We start from the raw sequence: 16,156 nt of genomic DNA, 5'->3' as shown, positions 1-16,156 counted from the left end.
AAAAGCTTTGTCTTCTCCTCTGGCAAACCTGAAAAGAATTGTAGTATCTGTTGAAGTGGGTGATGTGACACTCCCCAGGGGTACCCAGTATTATAAGGCACCTCACCACAACCTTGCCTTAACGTGAAGCAATTTTATCTCTGTCTGCTGTAGATCAGTTCCCTGAAACCACCAGCCTCTGGCAGTACAAGCATTGCCTACCAGGCTCCCACAGGCCTTTCTCTTTCAGTACAATAGGGTGAGTACTCTGAGTACTCAGAGCATTCCCGGAAGTGTCCAGCCCCTTATCCACTGAACTCTCAAAGGCCTGCTCTTCTCAAGGGAACAGCTCACACCAGCTTTTAAGATTCAACTCAGGACCATTATATTGCTTAACACCACAGCACTTAGAGATATTTATACTGAACAGAAGAATAAGTTTACTTTCAAAGAATAGAGGTTCAAGTGACAGTAAGAATATTGGAAACAAATCTTTACATATAATACAAAATCATAACATGCTTTCTAGAGACTAAAGTTAAACAACAGATTAACCTCTTGTCTAAAGAAGCGTATCTCACCCAAAGTTCTCCAGCATTTTTAACCAACCGTGGTTGAGACATGTTTTTCATGAAGCAAAAACACTGTTATTTTACTTACTCGGTGAAGGGTGCCTGGGTGTTTTCTCTGCCCGCAAACATAGTAAAGCAAACTTTTGAAGTGCTCATCAAGATAAGGTTCTTTCCCCCTGCTGTATTTCTCTTCCTATTTATTTATTTCTGAAATTCTTATAATCCTTCATTTGCATTCAGTTCAGATTGGTGATGGGGAATTCAGTGTGAAAGAGACAATACTCAGTTTACATGGTGAAATATCTCTTGTTTGAGGGAAACCCTGTTTTTCACCTTTGCTGGCGACCAACTCTCATACACAGACATTAAGAACATATTTTCAGTATATATGCATAACTCCTTTCATAGTATTCGTACATGCATTTCATAATGATATTGCTGACCAGTGTGACATGATTTGAGACCTCTTTCATTTGAGACTTTCATTCTAAACCTCTTTAGTGAACCTGAATGTACATGCCAGAATCAGGAGATCCTGTAACCCCACTGCACCCCCTTATTAGCACTGTGGAGATTCCAGGAAGCACTGTGGCCTATTGGCAGGGCTGGGAGGCTAAATTACATCGGGGTCACTCCAGCCCAGGGTCAGGAGGGTGCAAAGGTGGTTTAAAAACACACCTTAAATTCCCTTCCCCATGGGTTGTGAATTTTGTGCTGTGCCTGTTCGAGTTTCACCCCCTAAATCTCAGAAGTACCCAAACAGGCACCAATATCTGCTGCGTTTTCATGTGCAGAGTGTGAAAGGTACAATATCTGCTGCTTTTTAATGGCAACTACTGCATGGTACCTAAACAGCAGGATCTGAGTCTAGTTTTACATACTGACCTGAAAGGAATCAATTCTGGCAAGGTAATGTTAGAAGGATTTCTCAATCTCTCTTGCATTTAGTTTGCAGTAGAGGTGACAGACATATTTATTGATGGTTGTAAGGTATTTTGAAATCCTCAAATGGAAGGCTGTATATGCAATGTAGAAATATAGTTAAGTATATTTTGGTGTGAGAATTTCTGTTGTCTGTTTCAGCCTCCTGCAAGTATGTTGAAGTGTTTGCACAGTTTTGCTACTTGACAAGTAATGATCCCTTGGGGTAAAATGCAGGATTTCTCTGTTGCAGGGAATCCCAGCTGTCTTTCAGGATTCCATCTGTGTATACTCATATTTGCTTTTGAAACTTTTAAAGCTTTGATTTGGCAACAGCGTCTGTGAGCACAGACGATCCTCATTTGTATTGTCATGAAAAATTGTCATGTAACCTCTAAAGTGTCTCTCTCCTCAGACTGGAGGAATTCCAAATTAAATGGCAGCCAAATCGAGTATTTTTTGGGTATCAGGATGATGCAAGATTTTTCAGGACCAGCAGATTTTCAAATATTCATAGTGATGGCACCATGTTTTGTCAAGAGGGTGCATTACATGGGCTGTCCATGGCTCCACCTTCAATTTGTAGCCAGTGGTGGTAAACTCTCCTCCTCTTCAAGAAAGGCTGGGAGCTGACATGGGGATGTCCTTCTCCCCGGTGCAGCTTCAACATCCTGTGGCTAATAACAGCAGGGATATCAGCAAGGGGCACCTCAATGCTTACCCAAGCAGCCAAGGTATATCTGCTAACGTGAGTGGGCAGTACCAGCTGCACTCTTCTGTTCTTTTTGCACACACACTCCTCTGCTGGGGTAATGTTGCCAGATCTCCCTATGGTGGGTCTTGGAATTAGCCCACCAAAGAGATTCTGAGGACCCCCTCATAAGCCCCCTCACAAGTGGGATCACATCTCTCAGAGATATTATTCCATGTAGTCTGCAGACTCAGGCAGACATCACTGCATCAGTTACATTTAGGTCACCTTTTCCTCACGACCATGAGGTCTAGAAATTTTTTTCTTTGTAGTGAAATCTAAGATACTGATGTAATTAGATGATTCCAGGACCTGTGACCATAGGCTAGGGCCTGTCATGCCTGCTCCTTAAACTGGGCCTGTCAGCATGTAGGATGGAGCCATAAAACTGGAGATCATTGCCTATACTCCAAATCTTGAGTGACAGGAAGGGAGTCTGTGTCTGTAAATCCAGACACAGATGTGTGTCTGGATTTGCACTCCACACTTGCACTCCACACTTCCACAGATGGAATTGTGGAGTGCCACCTCCTGACACGCTCTGACTCACAAATGCTCTGACCAGGAGTTCAGTTAGCAGTGAAATCTGTGAGTAGCTGAAGGAAGGTGGCTGCTGCCCACAGCATGCTTCCCAATGCAAACCAGTTCCCATTTCCACTGGGAAAGCTCCAGCTGAAGCCATGCTGCCAAGCAGTCATAGGGAAGTAGTGAAGGGGAGGGCATATTTCAATTTAAAGGCTATGGTCTTCCATGCAGTCAGCACTGATCTTCAGCGAATCCCTTTAGATACATGCTTTTTGGAAACTGATCTTCATAGAGAAGGACTTTGCACCAGATAGCAGTATTCCGGGGAGTGTCCATTCTTCCTCACAAGAATAATTCACAAAGAAGAGCATGTCTGTTTGTACATTGAGTTGTTGTGATGTGGCTGTCTGAATTTAATCTATGTAATTTTTAAGAGGTAATGATTTCATAGTAGATTTACTGATGAGGAATTGGACTGGGATAGATGCAACATGTCCTTGGTAGTACAGTATAGAGCTCTAACTATGGGGAGCTGAAGTGATATGGTAAAATCACCAATGTTTCTGGAATAAGTATCAATCTATTAGGGATCTCTTAGAACTATTTAAATCTATCCTTTTACTGCCTGGAGGATGGTATGAGATGGTGGTATGAGATGATCCCTTCCAGCTGAAACGATTTGATGAGTTTATATGCCTTTGCTTTTTATACTTTACTTTGCTGGGTACAGTGACTTACTAAAGGTGACTTTAATGAGGAGTTTTGCAGGGTCAGAGTGTCAGTGATACACCATCCTGGTGACTATCAGATTGAATTTGAATTGAATTTTAAAGTAGAAACACATATGTATTTATTAACTGACATTTTAACAGACCTGAGTTCATATCTGGAGGCACCTGAGGGATATTTACAGCTCTTCTTTCAGTACAGTGTTGTTTGTAATTGTCTGTAGAAAGTACTGTGCTGAGGGACATCAGAACTTTCTCTTGGGCCAAGAAGATTCTGTAGAAAGAATAATCTTCCTTATTACCATTTATGGGAACCCAAAATCTCCAGGATTTTTACTATGGTTGCCATTACAAATTTGGTTTGATTTGATTTTTAGCAAAATATAACAGAAATCTGTTTGGTTTGGAGCAGAAGAGAACTAGAACTGAGGCCCCTAATCCTCTGCTTTTCTCAGCATGTTCCACAGTTTGGTGAGGATGCTTTAAAGAGGTCTAGCCTTTTTAAGGTATTTTTGACACTGCAGAGCCCTGTAGTGAGTGCGGAAAAAAAAATGTTAGCAATATAGTCAGGGCCGGCTCCAGCATTTTTGCCGCCCCAAGCGACAAAACAAAACAAAACAAAAACTTTGCCGCCCAACACGGAAGCGGAGTGATAGTGTGGCCGCCCAATTCCCGCTGCCGCTGAGTGCAGATTGCCTCCCCAGAGCCCGATGTCCTGCCACCCCTGTACATTTGCCGCCCCGGGCACTTGCTTGGTTCGCTGGTGCCTGGAGCCAGCCCTGAATATAGTGGCATTTCAGTGAACAGTACGTCCTCTCAGATAATGTTGAACACCCTTTAGAAGGGCATTCCCAGGACATTGCCATCATGTTATACTGACTTATTAGACATTAACTTTACTATCTTTTATTTCCTTTCACACAGCTTCTCATAAAACAGTTAGTAATGATTAACCTCCCTTTTCCAGATACCAGAACTTCATGGATTCCATACTGCATGCTTATGATAAAATGTCTTTTGACTTCGGTTTCTTCAAATTTCTGCCATGCTGCACACATCCATTGTTAGAAATCTTTGTGAGCTAAATGCAAGAAAGAATCTATCTAACATTACCTTGCCAGCACTGATTCCTTTTAGGTTGGAATGTAAAACTATTCTCAGATCTCTGTGACGGGTATTTTTATCTCCATTAACCTCTTGACTCAAGTATAAACATTTATTGAGGGTTACCGCCCCTTGTTTGTCCAGTTATTTCAAAAGGTTAGTGAAAAGTGGATGTCTGCTTGACCTCTTTTATCCTCATTAGCTGATTCTAATTGTTCCCTAAGAGATCACACTTTTGACCCTGTTTGTCCTTGTCAAATTTGTCTGGTTGTGGTTTGTATGAATATAAGACCTTTAGCTGAAATAGCTTTCTCAGGTACAAAGTATTCAAGAACCTTTGCTTCTATGTAGAATGAATAGTAAACAATATTTCAGTTCTGTGATACTCCATCTTTATTGAAACTCAAGATTCCCGTTGTAGGTCAATCTGGGTTTAAGGCATGTTGAGGAATCCCTGTTTATGTTCCTTTGGATGTGGACAGAATGACCATGTAAGCTTCTTGAATAATTTATACTATAATTCTTTTTTGCGGGGGAAATAATGTTTAATTTGCTTGTTGAGGTCTTTTTCAGCAGTCCTACACATTTTCCTACTGTTATGAAAAGTACGTGGAACGGACTACACCTGGGCTTATTCAGAGACTCTGAGCTAGTGCAGTCAATTTTTATTTAATTAATTTCTATAGATTTATAACAAAAGAAAAAGGCACCTCTCCCAGACTATAGACACTGTTTAAAAATATTGAGTTAATAACTCAAATTATAACATAAAGGGAAATCCAACAGCAAAGTTCTTCATATACCAGCAATGATGTGCTAAACCTTACAGTAACAAGATTAAAGAATGTTCCTCTTTCTCCTGGTATTACCCCAGTCAGTACTTGTCTCCCCAGAAGTCCAAGCAACAGTGATCTTTGTAGCATACCCTGAAAGTCAACACATTCCGATTATTTTGGTGCAAGGAAGGATCAAGTTCCAAAGTTGAAGAGCCCTCATGGAGAACATCTTGCCCTGCCAGCAGTTCCTTCTGCTTTAAACCAAGAGACCCCCAGTGTGGCAAAGGCAGAGAAATGGTCTCTGAAATAGACAGGTTCCAGACCTTTTAGTGCTCCAAAGGTCACAACCAAAACCGTAAACTCCACCTAGTAACATATAGGCATTTAGCGCAGATTCCAAAAGCACTGGTGTAACACGCTCAAGGTGAGATATCCTGCTTTACAAGTGAGTGTCTTTAGCTTTCAAATGGATTTAAAATGTAGCCTCAGGTATAGCACATTGCAGTAGTCTAAACTTGAGGTGATAAAGGCATGATTGATTTAACCAAAGCGTCTTGTTATCTTGGACTGTGGTCTTTTACTTTTAACCATTTTAGGAAAAAAAACTTTTTGATAAAGTAAACATGTTTCAATTCTTACAGAGCAATAGTCTACAACAAGGTCGTATACTCTGTGTTATTGTGAGCATCTTATGTGCACTGTGAATTTCCTAACCTTTTAGTGCCAGTCCCCCCAAAAATACTACGGTGACCCAGGATGAACAGGAACATGTGGCCACCTCTTATGGCTATTATAATATGGTAATAAAAAATTTCTTCAGAGAGAAGTTATACCTCTCCCTTAGTTGGGTTGCCAAGCTTTATAGGCAGTTGGGGACTTGTGAAGTTTCACTTTCAAATAAAAAGAAGTTAATTTACATATCTGTATAGCTTGGCTCAGACTTAGGACAGGAACATGGCAAATTCCTTTGAGGTTTGCCCACCGATTCTTCTCAAGTGGCAGAACTTTAAAGAGAAACACCCTGTTTCCTCTCCAGCCCAGCTGTCGTACTCAGCAACCATTCACAGACAGCTGAACTGATTTCAAGCTTTACTTAAACAGCTCACCTGGGAATTATTTTAATGCTTGCAGTTCAGTTTCTTAAGCTCAAGAAAACCTTTAAGCACTAAAGCACCATTGCTGACTGCAAAGTAGACTCCAATCTGACTAATGGCTTTCAGTGTATGCTGGGGTGCATGGATACAGTATAGGAGCAGATTAGGCACCAGCCTTAGTACTATGTTTTTTGGTCTCGCAGATACTGTTACTAGCCTGGGATTGGGCTTCTAGCTAGCCAGAGGAAGAATGGCCCTATGATTAAGCACAAGAGAGAGGATTGGGTTCAATTCCCATCACGTAATTGAATGTGTGTCTTTTCCCCCTCTGTAAAAACCCAGAAATGTGAGGCCATAAGGAACCTCCAGAGGTCATCTATTCCAGGCACCCATGCTGAGGCAGGGCCAAGTATACCTAGTCCATCCCTGTTTTTCCAGTCTGTTCTCAAAAACCACCGATGACTGGGATTCCATAACCACACTTGGAAGCCTATTCTAGTACTTACCTCTCCTTATAGTTAGAAAGCTTGTCCTAATATCTAACTGAATCTCTGTTGCTGCAGACTGAACCCATTGATTCTTGTCCTACCTTCAGTGGACCTGGAGAACAATTGATCACCATCCTCTTTTATAACAACCCTTAACATATTTGAAGACTGTTATCAGATCCCCCTAATTTTTCTTTTTTTCAAGACAAAACATGCCCAGTTTTTGTAACCTTTCCTCCTGGGTCAGGTTTTCTAAACGATTTATAATTTTTATTCTCCTCTGGACTCTCACCAGTTTGTCCACATCATTCTTAAAGTGTGGCACCCAGAACTGGATACAGTACTTCAGCTGAGGCCTCACCAGTGCTGAATAGAGCAGGACAATTACCTCCTGTAATTTACATACAACACTCCTGTTAACACACCCCAGAGTGATATTAGCCAACTGCATCACATTTTTTAATCATATTCAGTTTGTGAGCCACTCTAACTCCAGATCTTTTTCATCAATACTACTGCCTAACTAATGATTCCCCACTTTGTAATTGTGCATTTGATTTTTCCTTCCTAAGTCTAGTACATTGCACTTGTCTTTATTGAATTTCATCTTGCTGATTTCAGACCAGGTCATCAATTTGTTAAGGTGGTTTTGAATTCTAATCTTATCCTGAAAAGGACTAACTCCCTCCCAGCATGGGATCATCTGCGAATTGTATAAGCGTACTGTTCACTCCAGCAATGAAAATATTGAACAGGACAGACCCAGGACAGACCCCAGCAGAACTTCACTAGATATGTTCCCCCAGTTTGACAGCAAACGATTAATAACTACGCTTTCAGTTTGGTTTTTCAACAAGTTTTGCATCTACCTTATAGTAATTTCATCTAGACCACATTTCCCTAGTTCACTTATGGAATGTCATAAACCTTATTAAAATCAAGATATCACTGCTACAGCTTCCCACCCCCTTCACAAGGCCAGTAAATGGGGTTAATAGTACTTCCTTTCTCTCACCCTTCACCTGTCTTGTCTATTTAAATTATAAACTGTTGGGGGCAGGAATTGTCTCTTGCTATGCCAAGCACAAATAGGCCCTGATATTGATTGGGGCCTCTAGGCACAACTTTAATGCAAATAATAATAACAGCCACTTGAGGCACAACAGAAAGTCTAGGTGAGGAGGAAAGGAATGAAAGGTCAGATGTCTGAGAAGAGAAAAGCCAGGAGAGTTGTGGAAGTGGAAGCTGGGGAACTTGGAGAACAGTAAATGTGTGTCCTTTTCTGCACGTACTGGATAAGAGAAGCCTTCTTTTTGTTTAAACTTGGACTATAGCTTAAAATAGGCCTTTCATTTATTTGTCAGTTTAATGTATTATCTACTTGGCAAGGACTATTGCCTAAATAGATTTATTCTACCTTTTGATTACTTCTGGGGCAACCAATGACCATGAATAAGTGTGCAAACAACAATGTGAACTTAAACTGGGAGTTGATTCTACAAGCTGCTGAGCATACTCAGTTCCCATTGACTGCAATGGAAATGGAAGGTGCTCAGCACCTTATAGGAACAGGCCCTAACTCACAAAACCTCCTTCTCATGGCTGTGCAATCACGGCCATCCCAGGCTGACTTTGCTGCTAAAGCTTGCAGTGATTTTAAACACATACGGCATGATTCTTATGTATGTAAGCATTTTTCATTGCCCAAACAGTGTAAAGCTATTTTAGTATGAAAGAAAATCAGGCTTATATTTGTTTATAATATTAGAGGGAAGAGGTTAATGATTTGATTGTCTTTCCTTCTTTCTTTTGTTGTTTCTTTCATGCATGTCTCATTTCTATAATGTCTGTTTTCAGGATCGTTATGTAAATGGCATGCTCTGATTACATAACTGGTGTTGTCATACATATGGCTTGTTAGTGATTTAAATAGGGGCATAACATAATCAAAAAATCTCAACTAGTAAAATCAAATCATTGCTTTAAATCCATATTCCAAATCTATGTAATGAAATAACATTTGCATCACAGTTCCCTACATAAGGTACATACTAGCCACAACTTCTGCATTTGTATATCTTAGTTTTGCAGGACTAGAAACAATTCTGAAAAGTCAGCCACATTGTTTCTATTTATAATCCTACCACATTTAATGTATTTGTTGTCACTAGTTTTCTTTAGGTCACTTCTAGAAACATTTCTTTCTATTTATTTCCCTCGGTATTTGTGTTTGTTCCAGTTGTTAGTCTGGACAAGCAAATAATGTAATATAGCACACATGGAAAAAGTAAAAACCTATGGATGAACGTTTACATAGAGAATATGAAAGATAAAATACACATAAACGAAAGAATATGAGATTCAGTACAACAGTTCTGTACAGAGCCAACCAAAGAAGGTCAAAAAATATTATGAGAGAGACAAGATGAAAAAGGTAATATCATTTATTGAACCAACTTCTGTTGGTGGAAGAGACAAGCTTTTGAGCTACACTGCAGAGCTCTTCTTCACGTTTGGAAGAGGTACTCAGGGTATGTCTGCGCAGCAAAGAAAAACCTTGGGCTGGCCGGTGCCAGCCAACTTGAGCTCAGGTATGGTGACCAGATAGCAAGTGTGAAAAATCAGGGTATGGGGAGTAATAAGCGCCTATATAAGACAAAGCCCAGAATATCAGGACTGTCCCTATAAAATCGGGACATCTGGTCACCCTAGGCTCAGGAGGCTCAGGCTGCAGGTCTGTTTCACTGGTGTGTAGACATCTTGGATCAGGCTGGAGCCTGAGCTCTGAGACTCTCCTACCTCTCAGGGTCCTAGAGCCCAGGGTATATAGAATCATAGACTTTAAGGTCAGAAGGGACCATTATGATTGTCTAGTCTGACCTCCTGCGCAATGCAGGCTGCAGAATCTCACCCACCCACTCCTGTAACAAACCCCTAACCTATGTCTGAGCTATTGAAGTCGTCAAATCGTGGTTTAAAGACTTCAAGGTGCAGAGAATCCTCCAGCAAGTGACCCATGCCCCACGCTGCAGAGGAAGGCGAAAACCCCCATGGCCTCTGCCAATCTGCCCTGGAGGAAAATTCCTTCCCGACCCCAAATATGGTGATCAGCTAAACCCTGAGCATGTGGGCATACCAGCCAGACACCCAGGAAAGAATTCTCTGTAGTAACTCAGATCCCACCCCATCTAACATCCCATCACAGGCCATTGGGCATATCTACTGCTAATAGTTGAAGATCAGTTAATTGCCAGAATTAGGCTATCCCATCATATCATCCCTTTCATAAACTTATCAAGCTTAGTCATGAAGCCAGATATATCTTTTGCGCCCACTGCTTCACTTGGAAGGCTGTTCCAGAACTGCACTCCTCTGATGGTTAGAAACCTTTGTCTAATTTAGACATGCCTTCAGAGTGTCACAGCTAAATACAAGGTGAAATAGATTGTTAAGCATAAAGGGTTAACACATATTGCGGGAGACCAATTAAAATCAAGTGGGAACTTAGCACATCTGCAGTCAGAGGACAAAGAAGGGTTAGTAGGTTACAAATTGTTGTATTGAGTCTTACAACCAGTGTCTCTGCTGAGCCCATGTTTTTTAGTGTCTAGCAGCCCATTAGGAATTCAAGTTCCCAGACTTTGAAGGTATTGTGCAAGTTTACTTTGAGGATGAGGACTAAGAGATGAGATATGGAGTGATTGCTTTCAGAAAAGTGTTCATTCACAGGTGATAGAGTGTTTTTGTCTTTTATCATATTTTTGTGTGAGTTCATTCAAGAGCGTTGTGATTGTCAGATTTCACCCACATTGTTTTTGTGGTATTTGGTGCACTGGATGAGGTACACCAAGTGTTGTGAGAGGCAAGTGCAAGACCCATGGCTCTTGAAAGGTGTGTTGTGGGGGATATTGATCATCATAGTAGTGGCAATATGTCTTCAATAAAAAGTATTATGATATTCAGTATGGATTCATATAAGATAAAATAATTTTCCTTATGTAAATAAAATCCTTTATAATCTTCTTATTTTATTTGCAAGTAGCCTGCACCCATATATTGTACATACAATAGTTCAATTGTAAATAGTTCAGTAAATTTCTTAAAATAGTTCACTAAATTTCTATAATACTCAATAAACATCAATGCATCTTGAATCTCCATGTCATCACATGGTTTTCCAGCTCCTTAGATATTTGAAATCACTGGAAAATCTCAAGTGAACTATTACTGGCACTAACTGGAGAATCAGTGATAGCAGAGAAAATATGAGAAATTCTCCCAGAAAGGGTTGGAGTCTCTTGGACAGAATTATATCTAGATGAAAGAATTTCAGTTAAAAATTACCTTGAGACCTTTTTATTGTACTCTATACTCTGTTGTGGTTTCATAATGTTTGATATACAGGAAAAGCACTCTGAATGATAAAAGTCTAAGCGGTGTTTCACTACCACTCAATGAAAGGACACTCATGATAAGGCTTACTAAATTCAAGATCAGTCAGTTTTTTGCTATTAGATTTATGAAAAGAGTTAAGCACAAATAATGTGGGTACTTGTACTGTATTGTCTTAAATCCCAAACCCTATGAGTATAGAATGTAAAATGTACACTGGATATATTTTTGTTAAAACTATTGGTGTGTGTCTTCTTGCCTCTCTGTGCCTTTCAGAACTGGGGATGTCATGTTTTAATTCCTCTGATTTGAATTCATTTACACTACCTCTTTCACAGACTTTTGGAGACCTTGTGTAGTGAATCATTAGCATGATTATTATTTCAGCCATAGTAAAATTGCACATCAACACTTAGAAAATGGGGGGAAATTGCATTATCCATTTGGAATAATTTCCTACTATAATATAAATGTTACCCAGGCCATGTCTTTGAAATGGATACTGATTCTTTAAATTCTTTCCTGTCTGTTTCAGGAAATAGTGAGATCCTGTTGATAATGAAGTATAATGTGTCTAAAGTTCACTTCTAAATACTTGGCTCTTTGCTGTAAAAGTCATCTGCATTCCCTTTATAATTCTGAACCACCAGAGATCTGCCTAATCTTGGAGATCTGATCCAATATCATTCAGAAAAATCCTTGATAATAATTCCACCATTCATATCAGTGAAAAGCCTTACTGCTTGTATCTTCTTAAAAATATCCTGAGGCTGGGGAATAAGACCTTGGCTTACAAGTTTGGAGATTTAGCTGTTTGCAAATAAAATGATTATTACTATTATTATTCAAGTTCTTAATCAACACAAGCAAATGGCATCTATTTGTTATCATCCTTTCTACAGAAGACAAAGGCTCCAGTCCCTATGGTGCTGACTGCTGGCCCCAAGTGGTTGCTGGATGTGACTTGGCAAGGAGTAGAAGACAACAAAAACAACTGCATCGTGTACAGCAAAGGTAAACACAAGCTGATTTTCTTCTGCTTTCTTTGCAAGGAATTAATGACAGCATCGAAACATACCCATTGCGTAAGAGAAAGCAAATTGGAACAGTGTATTTTTCCCTTGCCTTGTATATAAGTATTTCTTATTCCCTATTTCACATCTTAAATAACATTATTTTGCTATCTTTTAACAATAAAACCACCACGTTCTGTCTAATATATTAAATGCTTTTGAAGCAGAGAGGAACCACTACTCAGGTAGATACCAGATATAAAATATCATGCTCGTTTCACCCTCAGAGTCAAGGCCTCATGGGAAATATTAGATCCATATTGTGTGTATACTCTCTAAGTGAGTTCTCCCTGGCTTTTTTACATGTCACATCAGTTTGCATTGCCCCATGGCATATTATAGTGCAGACTGTTACGTGACATCTTGCATGCAGGGTAGAAGTAGCTGTGTGAGTCCCAGGATATTAGAGAGACAAGGTAGGTGAGGTAATATCGTTTAATGAACCAACTTCTGTTGGTGAAAGAGACAAGCTTTTGAGCCACACACAGCTCTTCTTTAGGTCTGGGAAAGGTCTTGATTAAGAGCTCTGTGTGGCTTGAAAGCTTGCCTCTCCCATCAACAGAAGTTAATTCAATAAAAGATTTTACCTCACCCACCTTGTCACGTGACTCGTTAATTAGAAAAGTTTGGACTTCATTGAAACCATTATATGGATTAAGAATTCATGTCTGAATGATAATAGAAAATAACAGCAGCTAGCTTGCAGGCTCATTCCCTTTGACATTCCAAAGTGTGACATCAAAATATGTTGAAGTTATTTTTGGTAAATTTTCTGTACAAAGATTATGACATCATACTGTAATGCGTGGATGAAATTCATACCACTGCCCCCTTTGGGATGGAATGTCAGGCCTGCTCAAGTGAATGTCACTGCTTTGGTACAAAAATTATATAAGTAGGCTTGGCAGAATTCATCTTTTATATATATATAAATAATTTCAACAGATAAATAGGTTTATTTTTAAGCATTTAATTCTATTTTATCAATTACATTTTCACAGTTTCAGAGTAGCAGCCGTGTTAGTCTGTATTCGCAAAAAGAAAAGGAGTACTTGTGGCACCTTAGAGATGCCTTAAGTGATCACTCTCCTTACAGTGTGTATGATAAACCCATCGTTTCATGTTCTCTGTGTGTGTGTATATAAATCTCTCCTCTGTTTTTTCCACCAAATGCATCCGATGAAGTGAGCTGTAGCTCACGAAAGCTTATGCTCTAATAAATTTGTTAGTCTCTAAGGTGCCACAAGTACTCCTTTTCTATTTTCACAGTTGTGCAAAATAATGGGGTTTAAGCATTCCCCCACCCAATTTTTATTAATTTAAATGTTTGTAAGTGTGGGAAATCAATGGGGGGATCAGACAATAATAATTTAATGACAGTGGTTGTTAAGATTCAAAAAGTTAAAGCTTTATAACCGCTAAAGCACAACAAAAACCATAAACTGTCAACATCACATGTCAAAATATGCAAAGTAAATATATTGAAATCAACCTCTAAAAAGTTCTCAAGCAGCATTTTTCTTACTTTGCCTATATGTACATTTCAGTTACTATTGATGGAATTATCTTTTAGTTGGTTTGTGTATGTACAATGAAATCAGTATTTACTGACACTTATCAATAAAAATCTAATCCTGCCAAGCCTAGATATAAATCTAATCATTCCCATACTTAATCTCTATTTTAGCTCAAGATGTAAAGACTTTTGGATCAAAAGGCTCTAAGTACAATCCACAACGCCAGGTGTGTGGTATAGTCAGCAACCATGTACATGATGTCTCCATGTTCAACCATGGATACATTACAGTATTATAGGAAAGCACTATATGGCATGGGAACAACCCATCAGCTGTTGCTGTTTTTGGCTTTCCAGGCAAGATCTGGTTGCAAAGCTCTGATTCTCTGTTCTTGTGTTCAATTTCCCAATCTCAGTGCATTGTGAATACTTCAGAACTTGTTCTGCTCTTGTTTAATTTCTTTTAGGTTTTATGTCTAATCAAACAGACCTACTGAGATCAAAGATTTGTTTACTGCGACAACCTAGTGACCATTTCAGCATCCAGGCAAATAAGCACCCATATCAATATATTAACACACAAAACACTAATCATAACATCAAAGACTCCTAAAAACTTACTAGAAACAATTACAACTTGTTCCTATAATCATTGCAATTTATATAATTATAAGAGGATTGCTTTTAAACTGCCACAAGCCTTTGAAAGTTGAAATGCTGAAAACAGGGAATTAGCATGTTCAAAATGAGTTGCACACGAGGGTCTTACCAATTCTTTCTGTTATAATTACAAAAGACCAATACATTAATTCTGTAACCTGCAATACCTGAAATACCACAGAAGGGGATCCAGTCATGCTTCCTTAGGAGCATTGTGTTGAACTGCCCAAGTGGGAAAATTTGTGAAGTATTGTGTGTGTGGTATGGCAGAGCTTCTTAGGCATTGGAACCACAATTTACTTTGAATAGTGTTAAACCTGCTTCATGGACAAACATTTTACGGTAAAAACTTCTGTTATAATAGGAATTTTCTTTCATTCTTACATATCTTCTGAAAATTCCCATAAGACAGTGTCTTGTCAAGTACACAAGCCTGCTGTAAATATTATAATACTTAGTATATATACAATATTTACAAACATTAACTAATTGATTATACAGATAAATTACTATCTACATGAACACATCTATAGTAATTTGGAGGGGTTTGGAATAAGGAAAACTTGTTTCAGTTTGATGTACAGTTACTCTGAATTAAAGAAAACATTGTTCATTTAATTAAAATGAACCCTATTTCACTTAAATTATTATGTTTGTTATTTCACATTTCAATACATGGTCACATAGTATTGAAAGGGTAGCTCTATGGAATTGTACTGCAAGGTATCTTCTATACTGGCCAAGAGAAACTTTGATATCCCATCTGCATTATGTAAACACATATTGTTACAAAAAATATGTGACAAAAGTCTGAATCATAATGGTAATTGTAAGGTAAAAATCTGCAACTACATTAATTGAACTTGCAAAATAGATCAGAGATATGTGGAATGTTCACTGCATTCTCTACCCACTGCACAGTTTGGGTTGGATATTCTGTGGTTTATTAAGCACACAATCCTGCAAATTCTCAGTGCCCGGAACACCAATGGCATGCAATGAGTTTTCTGAGTCAGAAGGACTTATGGGACTGGACTTTAAAACAGTGCCAAATATAATATTCTCAAAATAAATAAGTACAATAATGCTTCTTTCTTCAATTTGCATTACAACATTTTGGATTACATTGCTTTGATTTGTGTTGGCTTTTTGTCTTCCATAATGTCAATACTTCAAATATAATAGTGTTAGGTATCATTAAGTTGTAATTTGATGTTATGTTGCAGTTTTTTGGACGGTTTTGGTTGTTTTTCTTAACTGCCCGTTTTCATTTTAGAAAGTAGTTAGCTAAACTCAGTGTGGACTGATTTGGTCATGTCAGAGACTATTCTCAGTATACTCAAGATAAGATGAGCAGACTGAGCTGGCACATTCCTAAGAGCAAAATATGTCTGAAAATCAGCTAATATTAAAAATTTAGGGTCAAATTTTGCACTTGGAAGTTGCATACATCTCTAGTTTTGTGTGCATCTGAGAACAGAGTTTTGCCCCACGTATGTTGTATGAATGTAGGAATGGCATTCTTGATTGCCTGGTCATTAGAGACTGTAATAATTAAAGTAATGTTCATATTGCAA

At 38.8% G+C, this 16,156-nt stretch overlaps 1 protein-coding gene across 4 annotated transcripts in view; it reads left to right on the top strand.

Annotated features, from left to right (window-relative positions):
* ZFPM2 (zinc finger protein, FOG family member 2) overlaps positions 1 to 16,156 on the top strand; it is a 455,190-nt gene that overhangs the window by 299,650 nt on the left and 139,384 nt on the right. For all 4 annotated transcript variants that reach the window (XM_043507433.1, XM_038391883.2, XM_038391882.2 and 1 more), the window contains one exon: positions 12,233 to 12,344. In XM_043507433.1, coding sequence (XP_043363368.1) covers positions 12,233 to 12,344 — 112 coding nt within the window. The remainder of the gene's footprint in view (positions 1 to 12,232; positions 12,345 to 16,156) is intronic.

Source organism: Dermochelys coriacea, chromosome 2 (assembly GCF_009764565.3).
Source record: "Dermochelys coriacea isolate rDerCor1 chromosome 2, rDerCor1.pri.v4, whole genome shotgun sequence".
Taxonomy (NCBI): domain Eukaryota; kingdom Metazoa; phylum Chordata; order Testudines; family Dermochelyidae; genus Dermochelys; species Dermochelys coriacea.
The sequence above is the reverse complement of the archived record's forward strand: the minus strand, read 5'-3'. Positions and strand labels throughout refer to the sequence as shown.